This window comes from Amphibalanus amphitrite, unplaced genomic scaffold, assembly GCF_019059575.1.
Source record: "Amphibalanus amphitrite isolate SeventyFive unplaced genomic scaffold, NRLGWU_Aamphi_draft 000305F_arrow, whole genome shotgun sequence".
Classification (NCBI taxonomy): Eukaryota; Metazoa; Arthropoda; class Thecostraca; order Balanomorpha; family Balanidae; genus Amphibalanus; species Amphibalanus amphitrite.
The window spans coordinates 652,737-679,262 of record NW_024881800.1 but is presented as its reverse complement, the minus strand read 5'-3'; the positions used below and the strand labels follow the sequence as shown (position 1 = coordinate 679,262).

The window sequence follows — 26,526 nt, the reverse complement described above, 5'->3', positions numbered from 1 at the left end:
TCTCTCTCTCTCTCTCTCTCTCTCTCTCGCGCTCTCTCAGCAGCCGATAACAACGAGCGATCGGTGGAAGATATTATAGCAACCAAACGCAGGGGCACACCCCATGAACTGGGGTCAGCGGACAGTGTCGCGGGCCGGTGGACAGTCTCGGAGGCCGCCGGCAGCAGCCGGACCTGGGCCACTAATGATCCGCTGGTACCCCTCGCGCCGTCAACAAAGGGGAGAGACGGGGTCGGGCTGATTCCGGCTTCGAGTGAGCGGCGGCCGGGCGGAGTTAGGTTATTATGAATACTGCGAATGATACACCGAACGCTACCGTGCGGCACCATATGGTGGAGAGTGGATGACGTCACGCGAGAAGGTGTTATCCCACCGAGAGGGGATCATGATTAGCACCGGAGTTAAATAGGAAGGCCAGTTTAAAATTAATTATTTAGCGTTAATATGTACAACGATACGTGTTCGATCGTGAATATTAAATGGAAATTAAATCTTGTTTATTAACCAATTCGCACCTATGCATTTTCAATTTTCATTATATTTCGTACTCGTGGTCAAATGCTAGCTTTATTTCAGCTTGTAAGCCGTAAGGATAGTAGGACGCCGCATCTTCCCATTGAGACTAGAATACCCGACTTTGACTCAGACAGCGAGGCCGTAAGTCTATGCATGTCGCTCCCCTGTGAGTGATATGCCTGCCAACGCGACTCTCGCACTTACTTTAGGTATTGGGAACAGGGCATGGGTTGCAGTTGCCTACTGATAATTTTTTATGGGAAGGGAAACATTGCTGACTAAAATATTTGCCTTATTTTGTTGGGCTACCGTATGTATTTGAAGTCGGTCGTGCTAATTGTGGGTTTCTGATTGAATAACGGGCTGGTGAGATAATTGCCCTTATTATCAGTTTGTTCCTTGAAGGCGTATAGGGTTCTAGCGAATGTCCAAGCAATAGGGTTAAGGAAGGGATGAGAAGCGAATGAAAGAGAAGGGAAAATATGCAATAGAAAAAATGGATTTCCTGAATGATGCTCAATAGGGATCGACCCCACTAAATGTTAGGCCTCGATTGAGTTAGCCCTGGGTGGTGATAAGGTCACGCGAGCCGTCGCTTGGGATGTGTATCGGCGGGTTGGTCGCCGCGAGATGATGGTGTTTCGTCTCGGATTGACAGCCTCGGAGGCTGGGCAGATTTTAGGCCGCCGGGTTGGCCCGGAACCCCTGAGCTATGGCTGGAGCGAGATGCGGTCATTAGTATCACGGACGGACCTTAGTTACCCAGCCCGGTTTCAAAACGTTAGGTAGGTCCGCTATCGGTCCCTCAAGTGAGCGGCGCAGGACGTCATTTGAAGAGCGACGTAGATAGTTTCGGAGGTGGTTAGGACCCCAGGCGTTCTAGCGAGGGATCGTATGCCGCCGGATGAGTAATGCCCCGCGAAGAAACGTGTAATGCCGCAGGACGGGGGTAAACATTAGATACCGAGTATTCGAGTCGGGTGATCGCAGTCAGACGGTGCTGGCCACCCGCAGTCAGTCGAGTAGCTCCGGCCATGCTCTGGTCCTTTCGAATAGGTCTGTGACGACAGTTTAACTACCAGCCACGGATAGATAGGGCTCTGGGCACCTATGTGCTGGTAGTCGATGATGGATGCCGAGTGCAGGATGTCCCCGAGAGGACCTGCGTGTGTGGAAGACGAGTGTCGTCTTGATAGATAGCCGACGTAGGCTAACCCGTTTAGATCGCCGGTTTGGCCCGGAAACCCTGAACTATGGCTGGTGCGAGATGCGGTCATTAGTATCACGGACGGACCTTAGTAACCCAACCCGGTTTCAAAATTTAATGAGTCCCCCGTGGAAAGCCGGACTAAGGAGTCTCCTGCGAGCCCTGGTCTCGGGGCTGCGGGCCGGAGACGTTTTCCCTTTCTTTGTGTAGGCATTGGGCATGGTCAACTCAACTCGAGTGCCGAAGCATGAGGTGGTTCGTATATTCTATTCGTGTATTATGAGTGTAACGAAGTTTTCGCCTGATTTACGGAGCATAGTGAAGGAACAAACCTTACGAAATTAAAACAATGACCCATTTGAAATCCATTGTATGCACTGATACGTAAACGGAAGTTCCTGTCTTCAAACTGTTTTTTTTTTAATTACGCGTATAGTTTGATTAGTCTGAACCTGGGTACCACTGGGGGATTGTAGGAAAACGGGGGAGGGACAGGTTTGCCACCTGAAATATTTTTACGATGCATGGAAGAATGAATGAGTGGCCGTGTGAATGAAGAATTAATGGTGAGAGCGTGAATGAGTTATATCCAGTGGGAGGAGGCACCCTCAACTCAGGGGATAACTTAAGAACAATAGACGCACAATTGTGAGATTTCGCTGGAACATTGATTGATAGACATTTTTGAGATTTCGTTAGAATATAACAGAAGGGAGCGTAGGCAGAGAGAAACATCAGGCAACCTTTTAATATCCCACCGTGAATGCCCACCAACCCTGTGACCCATGCCGCTGTACTGTGTGTAGCAGTCTATGTGCCCGCCAGAGAATGACCAGCCTCGCAACACACACTGATCAGTAGCCCGACACCCCGCTACATCTCCGTCCCTTCATCCCCGGCACCCACCAGAGATGGCCGGCGGCTCGACGGGCAGATCGAAGTCGTCCTCTCGCTGTGTCACCGCCTGTCTCTCAGCTGCCAGCTCCAGTGCCACCCTCAGCACGTGCAGCAGGCTCTCCTGCTTCTTCAGGCCGCGGGACATGCGGTAGAGCCGCAGTGCCTCCTCGTGCTGGGTGATCGCCTCGCGGAGGTGGCACCGGCCTGGGAAGGGGCGGGGGTGGCACACGGCGTGAGAGGGCTGTGAGTGAGGCAATGAGGGTGGAATGCGGCATCAGCGGGATACGCTTAGAGACGCTGAAAATATACATGCGTAATTCCGGCACCATGGATATGTGATTTTATCGTCAGTAATGAGCCCTTTACAAGAAGTTTCCTCAAGTTGAACAGAGCTGTGATAAAACAGAAGCTGAAAAACTATTAAAACGTACCGACCAAAGCGCAATGAATATACATAGGTATGTAAAACATGCAATTCACAACCGGCTAATGCTTGAGTCATCTCCTCTCTCAGCGCACTTCCTTACCATCAACCCTCTCTTCCTGCTCTGCTGCTCAACCGGACGATGAGCTCACTGCAGTTGGCGGCCTTCATCCACCCACGTCCCCCCTCTCATATCCGCACTAACCGAGATAGAAGGCCTGTGCGGCGGTGCGCGGTGCCGTCAGTTCCGCCCCCAGAATGGTGCCTCCGTCCTGCTGGGAGTGCCGGAGTGTCGCGGCGTCCTGTTCACTCAGAGGACCTCGGTGGTCCAGTAGTCCTGTTGCATTGCAAAGAAGACACAAAAGTTGAACACAAAATATGAAACAAAGAAAACACGTGAACACAAGATCGGGCAGGGAAAACACGGTACGAATCGTAACGATATTTTGCCACTAGGTGTCGCCACTTGTTACGCCTGAATATATACTGTACCGCAAGACAGATCAGCCGACTGCCAATAGATGTCTCTAGTTGTAGTCACGAATCGTAACTAAATAATTGCCGCTAGATGTCACTAAGTGTTACGCCTGAAGGTATACTGTCCCGCAGCACAAACTAGCCGCCCGAGGCCGCTAGCTGTAGTGAAGCAAAAAGCACAATGCCTTGGACCATGAATACGATCGTTGAGTGCCATTGCTACCCTTACCGAGGGCCAAGTGGTTGTGAGCGAGTGCCGAGTAGTGGACCGCCTTGATGTTGACCAAGTCCTGCCAGGAGGGCGGCACTGACTCCTCAGAGGATTCGGACATCGGTGTCATCCGCTCCCCCAGTCGCCGGTACATCTCAGACACCTGGCGGACGACAGGAAGACCAGAGTATAGGGAGCGGCGGACAAACAGACAGAGGGGAAGACTGGAACATACGGGCCTACGGGCAAAGATGAGATACAGACAATCAAATAGACAGTTACGAGCACCTTTATCACCTTTACGAACTAAAAATGAAGGCATACATAAATACACCGTCGTCCAAAACTCATAGCGACGCAGTTGTTCAGCTATATCCACTCACCACCGAGCACCCCAGCTTCCTTCCCCATGGCTCCGCCGTTCATCCCCCTCGGCCCTTGGAGTAGTCATTCATCCGCCCAAGCGGTCTCCATGTCCCTGCTTTCCTCCTGCGCTCTCCTGCTGTCCCCGTCACCTTTTTAAACCTCTCCCTGGCGGCCTGGCCATGTCCTAACAATCCCTCTCACCTGAGCGGCCTCCCTGCCCATCTCCAGCCGGGCTGCCAGCTCGGCGCTCTCCTCTTCCAACAGCAGTCGCTCCAGGCGACACTCGCCCGCCTGGGCGGTCAGCAGGCCCGTCAGAACCTCCAGCACGTCCGGGTCCAGGTCGCGGCTCGGGGCGTTCGAGAAATTCTCCAAAATGTACCTGCGGGAATGGGAAGGGTTAGAGAGCAGTTTAGGGTGCACGATTAGCAGCGTGTAAGACTAAAAAGAAGGCAACGATTGGGAGTATCGAACGGTATTTAAACGGCTTTTCTGAACGGAAAAGAAGAAATACACACTTCGACATCAGATGATGATTGAACCACTAGTAACGTTTCTATTGCTGTCACTAGCATTACTTCATGCATACCTATAAACGCGACTAGTCCATGCCATTTCGCAATGCACTGCCATGATACATGACACGACCCATTCTAAACGGCAATTAACCGATTACCCGGCGCACGTTCGGTAAATGATTTCCGTAGCTGGAGTTCGAGTGCCGACTAAACGTCGTACCCACCTGTATATTCCGGCTGCTCGCAGGTAGTGGCCGATAGTGGTGTCCAGACCCTTCTGACAGGTCCGAGCTTCCTTAGCGCCCAGCTGGCTGTGTAGGGCGGCGATGTTGAATAGAACAGACGCCTTCTCAAAGGCCATCGTCCGCTGGCAGCTGGGCAGGCCCGTCAGAGAATCATACCTAGGGATAGACGACAGAGTCACGGACAGGCATAAACAGGACGCATAAACAAATAAATATCAAATATTAGGCAGTTCGCTGTGATAACGTCAGCAAACTTAACCCTCGCCCGTATTGGTGTTTTTCCAGCCGCGAACGTATAAGGGGGGGGTCCGTTGGACCCCCCTCTTGCCGTTTCGCCCCTGATCGAGCTAGAGCTTCGCGGAAAAAACGAGCGTGTTGCCCGTGACGAGAGGAAGCCGATGATACCTAATTTTAAGGTCCTAGGTCATTGGTTGATCTTGCAGGTCAGGTCAATGACCCAAAAGTCGGGAAAATCGGGACCTGTTAGAACGTCGTAAAGTGTGGCTGCTATGGGGTTTTTGGGGGCGCTGATCACGAATATCATGTTAGTTTTGATCACAGATGACGTCTTTATGCATTTATTCCAGGTCGGGTCAGGTCAGGTCAGGTCAACCAGTAGGGGTCCTGCCGGGTATTCCTAGTAGGTGTCAACCGCCTCTGACAGCTTCGTAACATGTTACGAAGGCACCAAAACTACTTCGTAAATGTTCATATGGTTGCTAAATTCGAATTCAGCTCCAAAAACTGGCCTAAAAACATGTAAAACTCGAAAAAGTGAACCGAGGTCACCAAAGGTCAATGACCTGACCTGACCTTCAGGTGACCTTGGCACCCCCCCCCCCCCCCCTAATGCATGGGGGCAACATCATATCACATGTTTGAACGCTTGAAACCACGAAAAGACTGCAAACGCGCGGCTAATGCGAGCCGACATACGCCGAATCGCGATTCCGGCCAAACATGGTCTCGAAAAGTAGGTCACAGGTCAAAGGTCATTGGGGTCAGGGTCATGAAATTTTCAGGGTAGGTGTAAAATTGATAAACGCGAGGGTACTGAAAGTTTCGTCGCGATCGGCCGCTTTTTACGCGAGTTATTCGCGAAAAACCATGGGGGGGGGTCCGTTCGACCCCCCCCCTATACGGGCGAGGGTTAACCCTCGCCCGTAAACGGCGATCTGCCACCTTCGCCCATGCAGGGGGGGGGGGGGTTGGTGCGACCCCCCCCCCCTTGGCGTTTGAAAACAGAGCGTCGTAGAGCTTAGCGGAAAAGACCAACGGATTGCTCTCGCCGAGATCTCGCGATTGGTGGTATATTTTTTGGTCCTAGGTCAACATTTGACCTACTTTTGACCGGTCAAAGGTCAAATTTTCGGAAAAATAGACTTTTTTCAACTTTCCGCGGCGATTGCGGCAAAACGGTGGGAGATATCGACTTGAAACCTTCACTATCGTGTTCCTTGATCAATTCTCTATCGTTTGGTATGTATTTCGTTTCCCTAGCTCTAAAAATGGCGCGTTGGGAGCGCCGGAAGTCGGCAAGGTCACAGTCGGCGGCAGAAATTCGAAAAATCAAAATTTAAATTTTTGAAATCTGATTGTATTTTTGGATTTGGAAGGTCCATTTGCTCCCTATAGAAGCTAATATTGCTGCATATTCCCATTGAGGTGACAAGAATTAGCAAAATAGTGGTTCGGGCGCTTTTCAAAAATAGTACCGGACGCTGTTCCTCTTGTGACGTCATAGCTCCGTGACCTGACCTGACCCGGTCAAGTTTCTTATACCATATGATAGCCAATACTTGCCCCAACATGCATGGGAAGTTTCATCACGATCCATCAACCGATGTCCGTACCACCGGCAGGAAACCTCGGGCGTTGGCACTCAGTTTGTGAAAATCCGGCCGGAGGCTGTTCCCTTTGTGACGTCATAACTCCGTGACCTGACATGACCCGGTCAATTTTTTTATCAAAAGATGCGCAAGGTTTGCCCCATAAGGTACCCAAAATTTGGCGGCGCTGCGCGCCGCCGTTTTTGCACTATTTCCGAAAAACCTCAGGGGGGGGGGGTTGCACCAACCCCCCCCCTACATGGGCGAGGGTTAACCCTCGCCGGCACAGGGGGGGGTTGATGCAACCCCCCTAAGGTTTTTCGCGAATAACTCGCGTAAAAAGCGGCCGATCGCGACGAAACTTTCAGTACCCTCGCATTGATCAATTTAACACCTACCCTGAAAATTTCATGACCCTGACCCCAATGACCTTTGACCTGTGACCAGGCGCGTAACCACCACTGGGGACACTGGGGACCGGTCCCCAGTAACTTTTGGATTACTGGGGACCGTCCCCAGTAAAACCGATGGCCTTCTCACTTTGCTTAAATAGCAAAATATTGTCTCTAAAGTTACGTGAAGAGTATATATGTGCTGCAGTCAACGGAAGACAAAACAATGGAATCTTTGTTTAGCCCGCGCCCGGGTAAGCCTCTCGAGTAGTAAAGGAATCTTGGGCCTCTCAGCCAACTTCGCCATGGTGGGGGGCCGGGGGCCTTTTTTGGCCACACCAGATTATCTCGGAAAGTAAGCAAGCTAGAAAGACGTGGTAAAAAAACAACAGATAGCTCGCTACAATATCTTTCAGAATTACCTATGTCATTTTTGATCATGTGACCGCTGAGGTCACTGGAGTTCACCAAAGGTTGAACTCCAGTTTTACGGTAAGTCATATTACTATAAAACTTTCACGAACTTGAAAATTTGACCCCAGGTCAAGGTCACGGAAAAGGTCATATTGCATTGTCATTCGATTGGTATTGTTGAGCTGAACACATTCATGGTGTTTTTAGCGCTCTAGCGTGTTTCTGCTCAAGTTATGATAAAAAACTACTGGAAATGTTTCATGACCTGAGATGACCTCGGGCCTCGGGGGCATAGACGGGGTCACAGGGCAATTTTCTGGCTCAGTGTGTCATGTTTATCTGTGTCACGGTGTTTGAATGTGTTTTCGGCCAAAAGAAGAGCATTTCAATTTTCTCTCATTGACTTATCGTAAAACTGAGGTCGCAAAAGTGACCTGACATTAGGTCACCAATGTGAAAACTTTGAGATATACGAATTATCCATGCAGATTTTCCTCATGCAAAATCTCGAGTTTCAGACTTCTGGGATGTAAACTGTAGGAATGACAGAGTCATAAAGTTTTATAGAGGGGCCTTAGGTGACTTAGGAGTCAAAAGTTTCACACGATGCGAAATTGAGGTAACTATCATAAGCTATGCCAAGTTAAGCGGCGGTGCGCACCGCGGTTTTATTTACATGAGCAAAAAAAAAAAAAAAAAACTGGCAGGAGTGGCCACCCCCCCTCCTCCCCACTCGGACAAAGGCTGATCCTAAAATATAATGTTTGATCTTCGCGGCCCTCCATGTGGTCCCCAGTAACTTCAGACTCGTGGTTACGCGCCTGCCTGTGACCTCTTTTCTGTGACCATGTTTTGGCCGAAATCGCGGTTCGGCGCATGTCGGCTCGCATTAGCCGCGCGTTTGCAAGCTTTTCGTGGTTTCAAACGTTCAAACATGTGATTTGATGTTGCTCCCATGCATTAGGGTGGGTGTCAAGGTCACCTGAGGGTCAGGTCAGGTCATTGACCTTTGGTGACCTTGGGTGACCTCGGTTCACTTTTTCGAGTTTTACATGTTTCTAGGCTAGTTTTTGGAGCTGAATTCGAATTTAGCAACCATTTGAACATTTACGAAGTAGTTTTGGTGCCTACGTAACATGTTACGAAGCTGTCCGAGGCGGTTGACACGTATTACGAATACCCGTCACAACCCCTACCGGTTGACCTGACCTGACCTGACCCGACCTGCTCTAAATGCTTAAAGACATCATCTCTGATCAAAACTAACACGATAATCGTGATCAGCACCCCGGAAAAACACATAGCAGCCACACTTTACGACTTTCTAACAGGTCCCGATTTTCCCGGTTTTCGGGTCATTGACCTGATCTGGAAGGTCACCCGATGACCTAGGACCTTAAAATTGGGTATCATCGGCTTCGTCTCGTGACGGGCAACACGCTCGTTTTTTCCGCGAAGCTCTAGCTCGATTAGGGGCCAAACGCGAGGGGGGTCGTACCAACCCCCCCTTGTGCCGTCGAAGGACTCAAAATGGCCTGTGCCGGCGATGGTTAAAGCAGACGCTTGTGCCAACATTCGATGACACGAGGAAGAGAAATGCTTGCGTGTTGAGGCAAAACTTATTTATCCTGTATTTGTAGACAGCTCCATAGGCACTATCGTAAATAAAACAACGCGGAACGCTTACCATTCAAGGTAGACTCCCAGGTGTCTGTCGGGAGGGAACAATCTCCGTTCGATGAAGTAGAGCTGGTTGTAGTACTCAAACAGCAGCGCCAGTCCCGTGCTGCTCCGCTGGGGCGTCCTCATGGCCTGCAAGACAATGGCCAACTTAGATTCTTCTTTTACATTGTGTCGCTCGCATTAACGTTATTGCCTATGGGGCTACAATCTAAGAAACGGTATGATGAGACCAATTTAAGTGGGTCGCCAATGTCGAGCATTCTAGGAGAGGCATAGGTGTAGCGGTTATATATAAACTGAAATGAAGTGTTGGTAGGACGCACTACACTGCAGGAAAGTAGGCTGTGCCGCACAACACTACGGACTGGAAGATAGGCTGTGCCGCGATACATACTTGACCAGCAGGTAGTCTGTGCCGCAATACACATTCGGCTGGAAGGTAGTCTGTACCGCACTACACACTCGACTGAAAGGTAGGCTGTACCGCACTACACACTCGGCTGAAAGGTAGGCTGTACCACCGTTCCGTGCTTCTATCCTCAGGATACTGAAATCCTTCTCCTCCACGCCGCAACCCCCTCCGGGCTGGACAGGCAACTTTATCACATGCGGGCTGCTCCCTTGGAGCGGCACCGTTGCTCCCGAGGGAGCGCCCCCCGTAGCCGGGTGCAGTGAGTGCCTTGGGGCTGGGTGGCCTGTCCTTCGGACGGGCTCAGCCCCGGCGACTCACTAGGGTGCCTGCCCAGACCAATGTCTCCCCCTACATCCTATTATCCTCCCGGCTCTGAAATGGTCTAATTGGACCGAAAGGGCCTAACCCAACAAAACAAACAAAAATAGGCTGTACCGCGCTGCACACTCGGCTGAAAGGTATGCTGTACCGCAATACACACTCGGCTGAAAGGTAGGCTGTGCCGCACTACACAGTCTGCTGGAAGGTAGGCTGTGCCGCAATACACACTCGGCTGAAAGGTACTGGAAGGTAGGCTGAACCGCAATACACACTCGGCTGAAAGGTAGGCTGTAGCTGAATGAGCCGTGTTCAACGTTGGGCGAAGCATGACGACCACATCCTCACACGATTTGAGTTTCACTTTATATGACGGAACGTATGTCATGTCGAACATAATGGGACTGAGGGGAGACGCACCTGCCTGGTGTCGATGAAATCCTTGATGACGCCAATATACGGCTCGGGGTCTTCATGGTAGTGCTCAGCTATGAATTCCTGCAACGTAACGATATCTAATGAGGCATGACGTGATACCGTACGAACACCAGGCACTTAGCCAAGGGCTCCGCCACGGACTTTTGGTTGGGGGGGGGGGACGGTCTGCTCTTCGCCCATCGCCCTAGTGTCTCCTCTAAACCTAGGGTACCCCCAAATCCAGTTTTCTCATCGAATTTAGGCCACTTGTTTTTCGTCATAGCCCTGATACGATGTTTTTTTAACTATAAAATAAAAAATAGAGAAATGGTAGGCCACCTGACCCATGCAATATTACCCAATATTAGATTGTACCTTCATCATATTGACACACCGGACAGAAAAAAAAACTTGAAAAATAAACTTCAATTTTGTATGATATCTGGCTCATAGTTTTGCGTTGAATCTGAATCCATTTTTAGCATTTGGCGAAGGTCGGGTCAGGTTAGATGAGATCAACAAGTGCGTGTCCCGCCGGCTAGCCAAAGTAGGTGTCAACCACCACAGACAGCTTCGTAACATGTTGCATTGGTACCAAAGCTACTCCTGAATGTTCAAATGGATGCTTAATTCGACATCATCTCCAAAAAGTTTCCTAGTAACATGCCTAACTCGAAAAAGTGAGCCAAATTCATCTAACGGTAATGACCTTGACCTGACATTCACGTGACCTTGACACCTACCATAATGCATGTGTCTACAGTCATTTCACATGTTGGCTCGGTTTTATGACATAACAAGTCTGGAAACGCCTATAGATAATGTGCGCTAACATACACCGAATCGATGTTTCGGCCTGACATGGTCTGGGGAAATAGGCCACAGGCCCAACACAGACCCAAAAGTCATGCATGGCCCATGGGGGTTAGTTAGGATCATGAAATTTTCAGAGGATGTGTAAAATTCTCGGGAAATACTAAAAGTTCCGTCACGATAAACCACTTTTTACGCGAGTTACTTGCGAAAAACTGAGCGGTGGGTCAATCCGACACACCATAAGAACGAGCGTTAACCCTCGCCGGCACAGGCCATTTTGCGTCCTTCGACGGCACAAGGGGGGGGGGGGGGGGGTTGGTACGACCCCCCTCGCGTTTGGCCCCTGATTGAGCTAGAGCTTCGCGGAAAAAACGAGCGTGTTGCCCGTCACGAGACAAAGCCGATGATACCCAATTTTAAGGTCCTAGGTCATCGGGTGACCTTCCAGGTCAGGTCAATGACCCGAAAACCGGGAAAATCGGGACCTGTTAGAAAGTCGTAAAGTGTAGCTGCTATGTGGTTTTCCGGGGTGCTGATTACGAATATCGTGTTAGTTTTGATCATAGATGATGTCTTTAAGCATTTAGACCAGGTCGGGTCAGGTCAGGTCAGGTCAACCGGTAGGGGTTGTGACGGGTATTTGTAATACGTGTCAACCGCCTCTGACAGCTTCGTAACATGTTACGAAGGCACCAAAACTACTTCGTAAATGTTCAAATGGTTGCTAAATTCGAATTCAGCTCCAAAAACTAGCCTAGAAACATGTAAAACTAAAAAAGTGAACCGAGGTCACCCGAGGTCACCAAAGGTCAATGACCTGACCTGACCTTCAGGTGACCTTGACACCCACCCTTATGTATGGGAGCAACATCAAATCACATGTTTGAACGTTTGAAACCACGAAAAGCTTGCGAACGCGCGGCTAATGCGAGCCGACATACGCCAAATCGCGATTCCGGCCAAACATGGTCTCGGAAAAGAGGTGTAACAGCTGGAAGCTGTGACATTTTTTTCTCCGTACGTCAAAAAGGACATCTCACACACTCTATACGTAAGGACGATCGCACTGCCTGCCGCGGCGCTGAGCCGGCGTGGGGAGGGGGTCGACCAAACGATTACCCGACCGTCGGCCGGTCACCATTAAGCGAAGATCAAAGGCTCGCCGAAGGGTGGAGTTCCAACACACCCATCCGGGCCGGCGCAGCTGCCACCGACAAACGCGGTACAGTCGGAACCACCTGCTCCCGGTGCTGGCTAGTGCGAAAAACGCCGCGTCCGGCACAGGCAGGGACCGACATCCGGCGAAAATCGAGTGTGAAAACGTCATCCGGCAGGAGACAGCTGAGACGGATGAGCCGCGCAAGTGAGGATGACGTCGCTTTCCGGCGGAATGGAGGGAGGAGGGTGACAGTCTCGACTCCGGATGCGAGACGGGATGTCGCCAATTTTCTGCCCCGGTCGGGGAGGCCCGGCGACGCCCGGAACCTCCGGCCCGGAAATCACAGGTGAACAAAAACTCAGAGGAGAAGGAGAAGGGGATTCAGACAGACCCGAGGCCGACCACCGGAGGCCGACCACCAGGGACAGAACGCCTCGGGACTCGGCGCGGGACACCGCCCCGCCCGGCTTCGGCCGGAGCGGCCTCGCTGCTGATCGGATCATCACTGCACCGGACCTCAACTGGAGTGGACAGCAATCATCAAACACTGTCAAGTGAGTCATCTCATCTGTCCGCCTCATCAAGACTGCCTCCCCGTCATGGACAATTCACCCTCCATTCACCCATCGGATGTCTCTGATCTGGATTACAAATGCCACTCCCTGGGGTCTAACCTGAGCCACCATTAGAGGGTAATGGATTTAACATCGTGGGAGTGTTATTCGGCAGGGAAGGGAGGGCAGATGGTCGCTACATTCCGCTCCCGACCGAGCAGCGCGGCAGTGGTGCGTCTGTTTGTAAAGGCGGGAAGGGGCTAATGGGCCTGACTGGTCCGGCCTTGTCTATGGGATAGACAGAGGGGTTAGAGGGACAGCCGGGGCGGGTCAGTAATGGTCAGTGTAGGCTAATGGCTCACCATTACATTGGTGTTGGGGGGAGCGCTATCTGTCGGCCATCACGCGCGCGGTCCGGCCGCAGTGAGGTGTGGGATTCGAGGGGAGGGGTACAGGTCAGATGGTGTCACTTTGGGGGCGCTGGTCACTATTGACGCGTCAAACTACGTCAGATGACGTCATGACGGTTCAATTCGCGATGTTTTGTAAATATTTTTGCGGTTAGGGCGTTAGGATTAGGTTTAAGGTTAAGTTTGTATCAAGAATGGCGAGTTGAATATCTCGATCGCGCTACAACGGTGACAATGACCAGTATTGTATCGTCCGTTTGTAAATATAGCGTGAAAATTTAACAATCTGTCTGGGAAAGAAGGGGAGGGTTACTTCAGATATGTTGTTGATTCGGATTCACAGAGACCGCTAACGTAATTATCATTGAGTCGTCATCGTCGATCACACGGTCTCACGCCGGCCTAACAACACCACAGGTTCACCGGAGTTGAACTAGACTACGCCACGGCCGTCTGATCATCAATCAACGGAAATGCAATGATCACCCCTCACGACGCGACCATCACAGATACATTTTTTTTTTGTTCGAAGCTAGTAGGTCAGCATAAGTTGTTTCATAATCTAACTAGTTTGAACTTGGTAGGCCAGCGTATCAATCCATTGTCAATCTAGTGTTAATTCCAAGTCTGTCAATCGATTCTTAATTCTTACAAGTACTATTCGAGATAAATCGACGGTCAGCGTAGGATCGCCACATTCCTGGGGCAGATTCATCATTTGGATAAGGTTTGATTCGAAGGCGGCCCAAGAAGTCGTAACGTGTTCAGTTACATTCGGATAGGGAGAGTAAACATTGTAAACGTCAAACATTATTCTGCTCCTTCGGCAGCTCAGCGCCAGAACAAGTTGAATTGCCTTCCGGGTTGTTATTAAATCAGTATTGAGTCGTTTCGTGATTCGCGTTCATATAACTGATACAAATCTGAATCACCATTTCAATCGTTTTAAATTTTTCGCTGTTCGTAACCTGTCAATCAATTCCCTTTCTCTCCTAGCATTATCAGTACCTAACTGATATTGATGCTAGCTCCCCCGTCGAGGTATATCAAAGATTAACGTAGAAATGTTACGGTTGTTAAATTGATGCATCATTTGAGACAATTAATCATAAACGTCAAGCGAGTTACCGTTCAATGTGACGTGAAAATGTCACCCTGTTTGTATACAACTAGAGTTGGTTACGGAGGGAAGCGAGAAATTATCACCGCCCATTAATCACCATTCAGGTATGATAAGGACCGTTTTGTTCAGATCGGATTACTGAGTAGTCTGCAGACCCCAATTAATTGACAGGAACCATGTAACGTGCACGGTCACACCACGCATTATGCCGCCGGGCAGCATTTGCCTACACTTCCAGCCCACTCAAGTTAGTTAACACCGGGATCGTGAACGTGACCACGCCCACCCGTTCCTTGAAGTAATTTGTGATTAATTTTGGGAGTATGTTGGGCCCCGTGAGTTTTACTAAAAACTGAGCGATTGTAGCCCGCGCGAAATGAAAAATGTATGACCCTTGACCTTAAACATGACCTTAAACAATTAACAGGTCAATTGACGCACCAACGGTAGCACCACTAGCGCCACCTTCAAGGTCCAATGCCTTCGGTGCAAACTCCGACAGCGCTCAGATGCAGCTGACAGTACTAGCAGTGCCGCCTAGCGTGAAATAGACCAAGCTGGTTCCCTAAACTGCCGCAAGAGGTCCCTCGTGTCGGCACGCAATTGCGTGTGACTGACTGAAATGAGTGGGTGAGTGAGAGGGCGAATGTGAATGATCCTAGTGAGAGAGAGAGAGTGAGCGAGAGAGAGAGAGAGAGAGAGAGAGAGAGAGAGAGAGAGAGAGAGAGAGAGAGAGAGAGAGAGAGAGAGAGAGAGAGAGAGAGAGAGAGAGAGCGAGAAGGTGAGTAAGCGAGAGAGTGAGTTAGCGAGAGAGAGAGAGAGAGAGAGAGAGAGAGAGAGAGAGAGAGAGAGAGAGAGAGAGAGAGAGAGAGAGAGAGAGAGAGAGAGAGAGAGAGAGAGAGAGAGAGAGAGAGAGAGAGAGAGAGAGAGAGAGAGAGAGAGAGAGAGAGAGAGAGAGAGAGAGAGAGAGAGAGAGAGAGAGAGAGAGAGAGAGAGAGAGAGAGAGAGAGAGAGAGAGAGAGAGAGAGAGAGAGAGAGAAAGAGGGAGGAGGATGTCGAAGCAAAACGTTTTAATTCAGTCTTTACAAAGATCGACCCCATAAATGAAAGGTTTTGGTACAAATTAGATGCGTAGCACTCTACTGCCACCTAGCCAGTGTAGCCTACAACTACATCCACTAGGCGGCGCCAAAAGCGTCGATGAGTCGACGCTCGATGAGTCGATGAGTCGAGAATGGTCGCCGGTCAGGTGTGGAACAAGGTCATGTCCCCGCTAAGCTCATAATTACAAGCATTTAAGGATGCTTATCACCTAACCCTCCACGTTGGCTTAATTTACAAATCTTGTAATATGTAGATTCGATGAAATATCTTTTGTTTAAAGGACTCAGACCAACAACAAACCAAAGGTCTGAGTTTCAACTTCGTTTCAACAGCTAAACAAATGACTGAATCAAACAAAGATGGCTTTTGATCACAGGGCACCTTCTCAAATGATCTAAATAACATTTAGTGATCATTGCATTGGAATACGTTCAATTTGTCGAAACCTTTCAAGTAAGGCGTGATAACTCATTTAACCAGCAGGCAAAAGTGACCGTCGCGCTAATTCAACCCAGTTAGGCAAACGGCGAGGACAGTTGAACCTCACGAGTAGGTATGACCCGGTCCCTCGCCGCTGGATCGGAAAGAGCGCTGGTCACCGGCCCTCAGCTGCACCGCGAACAATGCACCGATATGGGCCTGCTGGGAGAACAAATTATCTGTTAAAGACAGCTGGACGAACCCTTCTTTCAACGATTGACCCATGCTGACTTTAGTAGAAAAGACGGACAAATTTGCGGGTGGTCAAAAGGGGGAGAAATAGACAGCAGTCGCATATCATCAAATTTTAGCAAATCTTGGTGAACAACTCTACGGTTTAATTCTGGGAGAAACTGGCTACCTTTGTCAGTTGAAACCAAACTCTACATCGTGAGGCATGCCACCAAATCAGATTAGCAGACAATTATAGGCTAAAAGGCAGGAATGGAGAATAACTTGTGTTATGATTGAGCGCACATCACTAAACTTAGAAATTGACAGAAAGAGGCCACGGCTGAGTCAGATGATACTAGATTATTGAGCCGCACTAGGGACTTATGAGGAAATTACACCCACCCCAGTCACATTTCTAGTGTCATTCCCTAACAAACATGTACAACAAAAGGTCAAAGATCATTGCCACCCCAAGCTAGGATGACATTCAATCTCATGTCATGCGCGGCGTGAAAAGCCACTGACAACTATACTTACAGAGTTTCGGAGGGATACGTTAAAATTAAGGAATGCAAAGATGATACCTACGAAGTTGTGGCAGATCACCTCATGGACCCAAATTACGGTTTGATACCAACATTTTGTTTTAAAGAATATATTTTTGCCTAAGTGTCAGTTAAGAAACAAGGTCGCATGACCCTTGAGTACTCACTGGCCAGTGGATTATGCCAGTTAATAAATTCAGATGATAAATCAGTAGCATGCATCAATTCGAGTCAGATTATTCCCAGTAACATCCAAGGTTATTTGACCCCTTTCTATTGACATGATCTGTTGAACATGGAATTTCAATGTCAATGATCATTGACCTCTCAAGTCACAACTGATCTCATATCTGGCCTTGGATGCTAGCACAACAGTTTCAGACCAGTGCAGTTTCACTTAACATCCTGGAATTGAAAATTTATAAGGCATCATTGAACATGACAAACTTTGTCAGGTGACGGAACAGATACAACGATGATTACACCAGTCTTTGCCGAGCCATCAATTTAGCTTGAATTAGTACCATTCTCCAATGGTTCGTTCCCCATTAGCTTATTGTAATTTACAGCCCCCCCCCTGATTTGATATAACCATTTCTCATTGCTAATGTTCCCACTCAATAATTGGATATCACATTTGCCAAAATTTGTATACCTTCAACAACATAGCAATCGGTAAACCGAGCTTCTTTAAATTAGAACACCACAAGTCGATTGTCAATTGCAATTGAATTGCAAGTTAAATAAATCATCTGGTCGAGTATGTCAATAAAAACCTGCATTATAAAATTGACTCTCATAAATTGGTTCAGTAAGATAACGTGAAATCACATGAGTTGGATTGTTTTTTTTAAATCAAAATGCCAAATTGAGACTAATCCGGCGCACTACCTTAGAATTCCCTTGATGCAAATACTTACGACCCCAGAGAAATTTGCGACAGCGCGGGGAGGGACGCCAGACAGCAATCCACAAATAAAATATTCATGATCACAAATGATTGGGCACTACCGAGAATTACTTCATTAAATCACAGGCCACACTCAGAATAATCAAGTTGAAATTCCGATCAAAGTTGGCGTGTCCAAGGTTAGACGATGAGAAGTCAGGATGCACCAAGTACCAACCCGCAGACGACACGATCTTATGACGTCATTACTGATCAACAAGCGTAAACACAGTCTGTTTCCTGGAATATGACGTCACTGAGTGAATATAGCAAGCTGCGGTGGAGACGTTTCGGCTGGTAGGCGTAAATATCGTGTAGATGAAAGGAGTAGTAGATGGTCTGAGTATTTGGCGGCGCAGATTTCTCTATCCAATGATTTTTTTTTCATGTCGCGGGTAACAATTGACTCGTACCGCGCAGTGGTGCGCACATGGACTGAAGGGAATCTACGGATCAGACAGGTAAGGAGATACAGAAGGAGTGACTCTGAAGTGGTCGATAGATATTGAAACCGGAATTACACAAGGAGGAAAAGATCTAAGGATGGATGCTAGCCGAAGAGGAGGTATGTTGCAACACTTTCATGTGTTTTTGACTCTGTTGATACGTCTAAGTCTTCTAGGATTGGACTGTCTCACGTTACGGAGTAAGTAAGTAAATATGTTAGGCAGATATCAGAACAAAGAACGCCATAAGACGCCCAAGCTGAGAGGTGAGTCAGAGAGACAGGACGAGGGAGAACTCCGCCGAAGGTGAGTGACAAAATACGAAGGTGATAGATTGAGGCGAAGGGGTAATTCCGCCAGGATGAGGTGAGGTAAGTCCACCGTCGGAAAGGATCGCAGCATGTATCACTCATGACGCTAACGCGCTTGAACACACATCTGCAGGACAGGATTCCACGGCGTCGGATAAAATTGTAGGATAGATTCAGTCATGGAGTCTTCGAGTCACACCGGTCAATGATTCAAAGGCGCCACTTGCGGGTGCCATGACTGCATGAGAGTACGGAGTAGGTACCTGTCTATGAGCCCAGTGAGACTGCGGTCGCCGGGCAGCAGGATTGTGTCCACCGGTTCGTTAGGTGAAAACGCGTAAGACGGTCTCTCACAGAAGGGCTGCAAGGGTCAGTAACCAACGTCCGGCCGCGGGGTTTTAGTAGGGAAACAGAGATGTGCCGTGAGCGGCAGAGGTTGACGGACCAATCATAAGCCACTGAGGAACGCTAATAACTGACGCTACCCGCGTCGATCTTTAGACAAGTAATCGGGGTCAAATGATGTAGGTGTTCGAAGAGAGTGGGCCGGCAGAGATTGATTGAACCAATCACATCCATCGACGAACGCTAATAATGTAATCGCTACCTGCGTTGCACCTTTAGACAAGTAATCAGGGTCAGGTGATGTAGGTGTTCGAGGATATTGGGCCAGGGAGCCCAAGAGGTGCTAGGAAGAGCACACACGATTCCAATGCTGGAATGGGGCGCGATAAGTCGTTGGGAGGTAAGAGTAAGCTTAGATGAAATTTACACTAATCACGGAGTCTATTGAACAAATTGCGTTTATTGTCCCTGATATGTACCGCTGGAGGGAGTTAGAACAATTGCTGGGAGGGACTGAGAGGTCGACGCGGGATCAAATTTATTGTAGTGGGATGAGAGAGGTATGACAAAGAGCGTGAATCTGAGGGAGATTGAGGTATGCGTCATATAGTGTAAGGACCAGCGGGAGATCTAATCTCAGCATTGAGGGCGACATTAAATGGGGATGTACTCGATTATCTTTGGGATGATAGGCATTAGAAAGGGAGAGAATGGTGGGTAGCTATCAGGTATCAGATGGTGGCTTCAGGTTATGTCCTCAAGGGAGGCATCAAAATTATATGCTTTGGGGAGACATCCGTGTCCTAAATTCCTTATGAGACAGATACCATCCTAGGCAGTGAAGACTATATGTTGACAAGCGACAAGCCAGCCTCATTATAAATATTGTTTGTGACGAGCCCCAGGCGCAAGGAACGGTGGCAGAAAGGAATCGGTCAGCTTGAAACCAACGGACCGATCAGCAATTGGAAATGGGTGTGTAAATTACGTTTGAACAGGAGAGAAATCAAACAGCAAGAAAATCAACTCATTAATCAACCATTTGAGGATCTACCAGCCGAAAACACTCACCTGAGGTCGTTCCAGAGCACGGCGCAGGTCGGCAACCATCTCGGACAGAAAACACCCCCGATGAACGAAATTTTATTAAACAATATTTTTTTTTTGAAAACATACTCCCCACCGCTTCCGGACCCCAGGGGGGCATCATCACAGAGGTCACAGGTCAAAGGTCATTTGGGTCAGGGTCATGAAATTTTCAGGTTAGGTGTAAAATTTATCAATGCGAGGGTGCTAAAAGTTTCGTCGTGATCAGCCGCTTTTTACGCGAGTTATTCGCGAAAAACCTTAAGGGGTTGCATCAACCCCCCCTGTGCCGGCGAGGGTTAACCTCTCAAACACTGGAAACAAACAGCTTCTCTCATCCTACAGTTCTGCGATATTCTTATTTGACCGATGGAAGTTTCCTCTAAAAGAACGAACGCGTTTACCCGAAAGAATAATCTCTGTATTGAGCGGAGCAGATCCTTATCTGATATAGGTCTATCTATATAGGTCTATGATATAGGTCTATCTTATCTGATGATCCTACCTACCTACTGGATTACCTACTGGATATACCTACTGGATTCATTATCAGAATGGGACGTGTGATTGCGAACATTCGTCAGGAGACTCACGTTGATATACCTAACGCGAAAACGCCTGTCGATATGGTCTACTAAAAAAAAACTGAAATCCGTGGCCCCATAGCAGAAAAAGACTGAAAGCACAGCGACAATTGTTAGTTATCGACGACAGGTTAATTAGATTCTAATCACGTTTTTCTTCGGAGATTCTTTGCACCTATGTTCTGTATTTGGTGTCAGGAACAAGAGTCGATTTATCTACCAGCGGGAGAGCCGATTATTGGGGGGGGGACAAAAGATAGTATGTCCCACCCAACATTTTGGTTGGGGGGGACATGTCCCACCCGTCCCCCCCCCCCCCGGTGGCGGAGCCCTTGCACTTAGCCAGGCTGATGCACCTTGGCGAGAGCGCAACTGAAGACTAAAGGCCTGGCTACACTATGCGTTTTCTGCGTGCGTTTTTTGCAAGTTTGCGTTTTTTTGCGTAATATCGTTCCAGAAAAAAGTCATAAATGATATAACTTTTCCATTAGTTGGATACAAAAGTTAATATAATTCTGATATTAACTAAAATTTGATGTAAAAAACATCACAAAACCGTAATATCGTTATTTTTTCTAGAACGATATCACGCAAAACACGCAAACCCGCAAAAACGCACGCAGAAAACGCATAGTGTAGCCAGGCCTTAAGATGAAAAACGTATTGATACAACAAGTTAGCCGGTGATTCCGGTAGCATGGCTACAGTTGGTGCTTATAACCTGTTACGTACTTGTATTGAATAATTGAAGGGTTGCGTATATTCATTGTTTGCTTCCACAACCCATTTCTTGTAGGGGAAACAACGAAAACAATACAGCTGAGCTCCAATAAACAAGTTTCCAAAGCAGCATATGTTTATGTTCGGCCCTCGTTCTAACTTCTAAATACGGCGTCACGTTCAAAGGCTTATTGTGATCAATATATGTAATGCGTAAGCACCACACCACAGTCCGACCTTTCAAAATGTTACAAAGCCTGTCATCAATAGTGCTAGACGTTTGACACTCACCTTGAAAGCATCTGTAAAGTCGATGGGATTGGTTTCTTTCAGTCCGAACGGGATCATTGGTATGTGCTGCAGTTTGCTGCAGAAAAGAGCAGAATGTGAGCCTCACAATATAGGCGTAGAAGATTAATGTCAGCACAGATACAAACGGAAGAAAAATGCAAAATCATATCTGCAATGCAATGCCTTACTTATGAAGCTACCTATAGATGATCGTTGTTCGATACTAACCTGTCGTCATTTTGATACACATCCACGGAGCTGTTGAGGTCGGATAGCTCCTCCTTGAGAAACTGCAGGTTTGAGTTGAGGAAGCTGAGCTCCAGCGATACCGCCTGGCGAACCTTCTTGTTCTCAGCCGCTCTGAAAGCACGGAAATCATATCATTTTGCCGTAAAACGCATATATCTAGCGATTTATAGGTAGACCTTGCTAAAAGCATGGCTAACATGTAGCCAGCGAATAGGTGCAAACGGTGCGGTACGTCTCAACGCCGAATCATTGCTTGTTTAAAGTCACACATCCAAAGCTTTTGAAGCATTTGTTGTAATTAAAGAAAATATGAACATTTCTTGTGAATCAGATCGGTATTTCATCCAGCCGGCCAGCACGTAACCAGCAAACCAACATAACGTCGGAGCGACCGTTACATGAACCGACTGACCTAAGCGGCTCTCGACCCCCTGTCGAATGAACCGAGTGGATGCTCGACTCCCTGTCAACTGACCTGAGGAGGTTCTCGGCGCCCTGTCGCAGCAGCAGGTGTTTGTTGATGTCGACATTCAGCCGAGAGCGGCGGTACTGCAGCTTGCCCCGGCACGTGGCGGCTCCTGGGTCCGAGCCCTGCAGGAGGACACGGGGCGGGCGGTATTGTCAGTGCTACTGCAGCCGCACAGAACCAGCTATAATCCGAAAGTCGTGGCGGCAGTCCCGCAGGACTTGTCAAAAACAATCGCACAGCCGGGGCATACCGAATGAATCACACTCGATTTTCACAATAGCCTCAGACTGCGTTCTTCTTCGATGCGGTTGTAAACAAAGCTCATTTGAGTTATGCGAATGGCGCACGAAGAAAGTTATGACCGGAATCGGTTTGAAATTTGGCTTGGAAGAGAGATCGACAGCGCAGCGAATAGAGTTTGCTCTCAACCCAATACCTACATAACCAGAACCCACACAGTGCCGGTTATGTGAAAAGGGGTCAACTCTACCGGTCTTATAGACCGTAACAGGTTACCGTTCCGTCCCGACTGAGAGCAAGGTCGCGTAATTCGTAGCACTCTCCATCTCACAGCTAATACGAACCGCTAATGGTTCGGTCAATTTACAAGTATTACGGTCCTCGAATGGGCTCGGTCATTTCGCTGTAATTTGTCGACGGCACAATTATATTACCCGTAACTGAGACGCACTCTCCAAGCAGCTCATGGACCACACACCGTTCCCTAATGGGATGAGAGACATTCGGGTTCATATCGAGGTGAGATAATTTCCTTTTCAGACCTCTCGACCAAACCTTCCAGTTGTGAGGATGTTCTGGTTTCTCACCACGAGCGTCACGATTGAACGACTCAGAGCGGGATCGGCACAGAGCTACCGGCAAGGCGCTAACAGTTCCCAGACATGCACGTGAATGACAGGCAGCGTCTGTCTGCGACTGGGTCACGGGGCCGGCCGGGTCACGGCCTGTAATGGGCCCTCTGTGTGAGCGGAGAGTCTGCACAGTCACACTGTCAAACGCTGCCGTTGTGCAACGCTGAGGACGGATCTCTGATTCCCGGACTGAGGTTAATCGGCTCATAGTATGGAGACAGATGAATCAACTGTGTGTGGTTTTAAGAAGGGTGTTGTGCAATAGGGCTGACGTTTCTTAGGATGCTAAAAGTAACGCTTGATTTATCATCTTTGTTTTGATGTGAAGCTGATTTAGCTGGGAAATTGAATCCATTGTTGTGTGCTGGAAAGCCATTACGCTCCCTGCCATTTGGATGGCGAGTGGTCGCCGCGAGGGTCTGCAATGACACTTGAGTGACATCCCTAATAAATATTGAAATCTTTATCTACAGAGTTTTAGGACAAAAATAAAAGCAAACTCTTCCTTACAAGTTTGTAGCATTCATTGTGACCGAAGGTTTGCCTACGTGGTTTACCAATTGTACTCGCTTAAAACGGTATAGGAAATGCACACATATTGAAACGAACGTTTGCTTGTTTAGGACGGTTCTAGGTAGAAAAACGCCAAAGGTCAGGCCGAGGTAACTTAGTGAAATTTTGCCACATATAATGGTTCTATAGTTTTAATAATTATAGGTAGAATTCCTGAACCATTTACGAACAATATGCATTTGCACATTTACTGGAAAGGCATATACAGCACACACAACAAAAAAAAAAAAACGAAGCCCAGTTTAACGCTGCAGATCATAAATTTACTTGACTTATGTGAATGTTTTCCCATTACTCAAAGATCTGTGGACTGCGCAGCACCTCGGTCAAACGTGCAAATCGCGCCGACAATGCTAAATCGAACCGTGAAATGTCTGAACAATACGATCATAATTCCTATCGCTCTTCTATTTTTTTTTTCATTTTTGCGGCACTGCTCATGAGGGCCCAATCAATTCACAAGTCTGAATAGCGCCCAACGCCAAATAGAAATAAACGTCACGTTTTCATGTCCGTCTTGCGAGATGACTCGCAGAAACAGATGGCACGGATGAACGTGACGGAAATTACAAGCTGAGAATGAGACGTGACATCTATTGTGGTCTCTATCTCACGCGGTTTCAGCCGGACTCAGAGTGGTGAGTCGACGTATAAATGGTCGGACGGTGACGCTACATCGGAGTGTGGAGGATCTGCCGACTGAAATTCTCTGTATAAAAGGCAGCGTCAGCAGAGGGAACGACCCTCCAAGGCTGCCGCACTGCAAGTGTCTGCGAGACATGGGAAGATGTAACTAAGGACGAGTGACCAGCGCGTGATCACGCATTAGGAACGCGTGCATGCCGACTTCAGCTAAACATCAACATTATACCAATACATTATACCAACAACTCAAACATGCAAAGCAGCTCTTCAATCGGGCTATGGGAGCCAGAGGCGCTCTTTTCCCACCGCTACCACGTCAGGCCAGCGGGCGCGCTCTCTCGCTCTCTCCCTTGTCGGGTGCCCTGACCGTTCTGCCCCGAGTGTGACCTCGCGCCCGCCCGCCCGCAGCCCGCGGCTTAGGCGAGGTCGCCTGACGAGTATGCATGCCCCACGGGCTGTGCAAAAAGGATCATATCACTAGCTGTGGAATTGCCCGTAACGGGCTGACAAGCAGATTTTGAAAACATCATGAAATCAGTGCGCCTATTGAAGTTAGCGGCTCGATACGCAATTGAGTTTATCATCTTACATTAGATGTGAAATAGGTAACGAAGACCGCTACTCCGACACAGTATAGGTATGTTCTATAAACATCTGACCAGCGGCCTTGGAACACTTATCGATTTATTACTTTTTTGGCTGAAGATACTTGTACTTTATTAGGTATGCATTATGCATAATCTTATTCGTTTTCACTTTTCTATATAGGTAGGCTGGAAGATTTTTTCGTGGTTCTAAAATTGCTCATCTTTATGTGTTACTATACTTAATTCGTCGGGGTCACATAATCTGAACAACAATTTCAAATTTCTCTAGCAGATACACAATACCTTGGCCCTTTCTCGGAATCAAGGATTCCTAGGAACGAACAGACACCAATCAATTACCCACTCCGAGACAAACGATTAACATCTATCCTCCTGACCCGTCCAAAAACGGTCGTCACTCAGTTTTTGTCACGAACTAGCGATTGAAATGCTGATGGCCTGGGCCCGGCCCGGCCCGGTTCGATCGGCCAGCAGCTCACATGAGCACCTGACGACAGAAGATCAGCTGAATTCTCCGACAATCGTGACCGGCATGTTTTAGACGGTCGGGCGAACGCCCACGCTGGATCGCTGGAACGCCCTTGGAGGACGGCCACTGGGCCGGGCCAGGCTCATTCACCGGGAACAAATAGCTGCTCAGCTGCTGTATTGAAGGCGGATAGCCTTGGATTTTGTTGCTTGTAGCTGTTAGTAGGTGTTTATGTGTACACAATACGTTATGCCTGATTACAGCCTCAAGTTAGCGAGAGGCACCACACCACGCGCGACAGACCCTACAGGGCTCGTCAACTTTGGAACGATTGAACGGCATATGACTTATAGGGAATGACCGACGGCAACCCAGTGCATGATCGCAGGTGTTGATTCTTACCTTTTTGATGGCCTTGTTCTGGGATCGCTCCACGGCTGCTAGCAGCTCCTTCTGCGACAGTCCCATGCTGATCACCGGATGAGTCCCGACCAGCAGCTCCTCCGTCCGCTCTTCCTCACTCTCCACCTCTCTCCTAACCCATGTGACCTCTCGGCACGAGGGTGGACCTCGGTCCGGGTCACCACTCTGCACTCTCCCTCAGACCACACAGGCACACACACCCGCCCACACCACAGAACCGGCACTGCCGGCCGGCCCCGACCGCTTCACTCAGTCGCGAATGGCAGTGATCCACCGCCCCGGGCTCCGCGACACTAGCGCCGCCACGCGGGGTCACGCGGAAACTGGCGACCGGCGCACGGTCTTGCCGAATACCAGATTAGCGCGAATTTAATCAAAAACCCGACTTTCGATAAACTGTTATTTATACCTATCAGTGGGTAGGAAATTGTCTGAAGTTATCGGATAGAACCTTATTTTTAAGCCACTTTACCATTTGAGGACTTATATCCCTGCCGAAAGTAGACCCACGCTCCGGTTCCTAAAATCGGGCTATGGTACTGATAAATATGTCCAGTTTTCAACGTAAATTTTACGGAAGTTTCGAGAAGATATATGAGAAAATAGCATATCACCGGATAGCACAATTCATGATGAAGCTGTTTCTGCTATCATGGTAGCTTTTCAATGAAGGGTTTTTGAGTTTAATGAGTTAGAACAAGAGCCCTGCATGTGTATCGTTCTCACGATAGTATTTAATAAAGAAGTTGAAAAATGTCAAAATGGATAAAAATGGATATGACGAATAGGGCATGGCTG

At 48.5% G+C, this 26,526-nt stretch overlaps 1 protein-coding gene across 1 annotated transcript; it reads right to left on the bottom strand.

The window, feature by feature from the left end:
- Positions 1–2,629: 2,629 nt before the first annotated feature.
- LOC122387993 (rhophilin-2-like) lies at positions 2,630–25,983 on the bottom strand (the record flags this gene model as incomplete). Its single annotated transcript, XM_043378719.1, has 11 exons — positions 25,708–25,983; positions 22,145–22,260; positions 21,649–21,780; positions 21,421–21,496; positions 10,327–10,404; positions 9,181–9,305; positions 4,838–5,014; positions 4,300–4,477; positions 3,751–3,895; positions 3,250–3,381; positions 2,630–2,824 (listed from the first exon to the last, which is right to left on the bottom strand). Coding segments are annotated over exons 1-11 (1,420 nt in total), but the record flags the coding sequence as incomplete, so codon positions are not given.
- Positions 25,984–26,526: the final 543 nt, after the last annotated feature.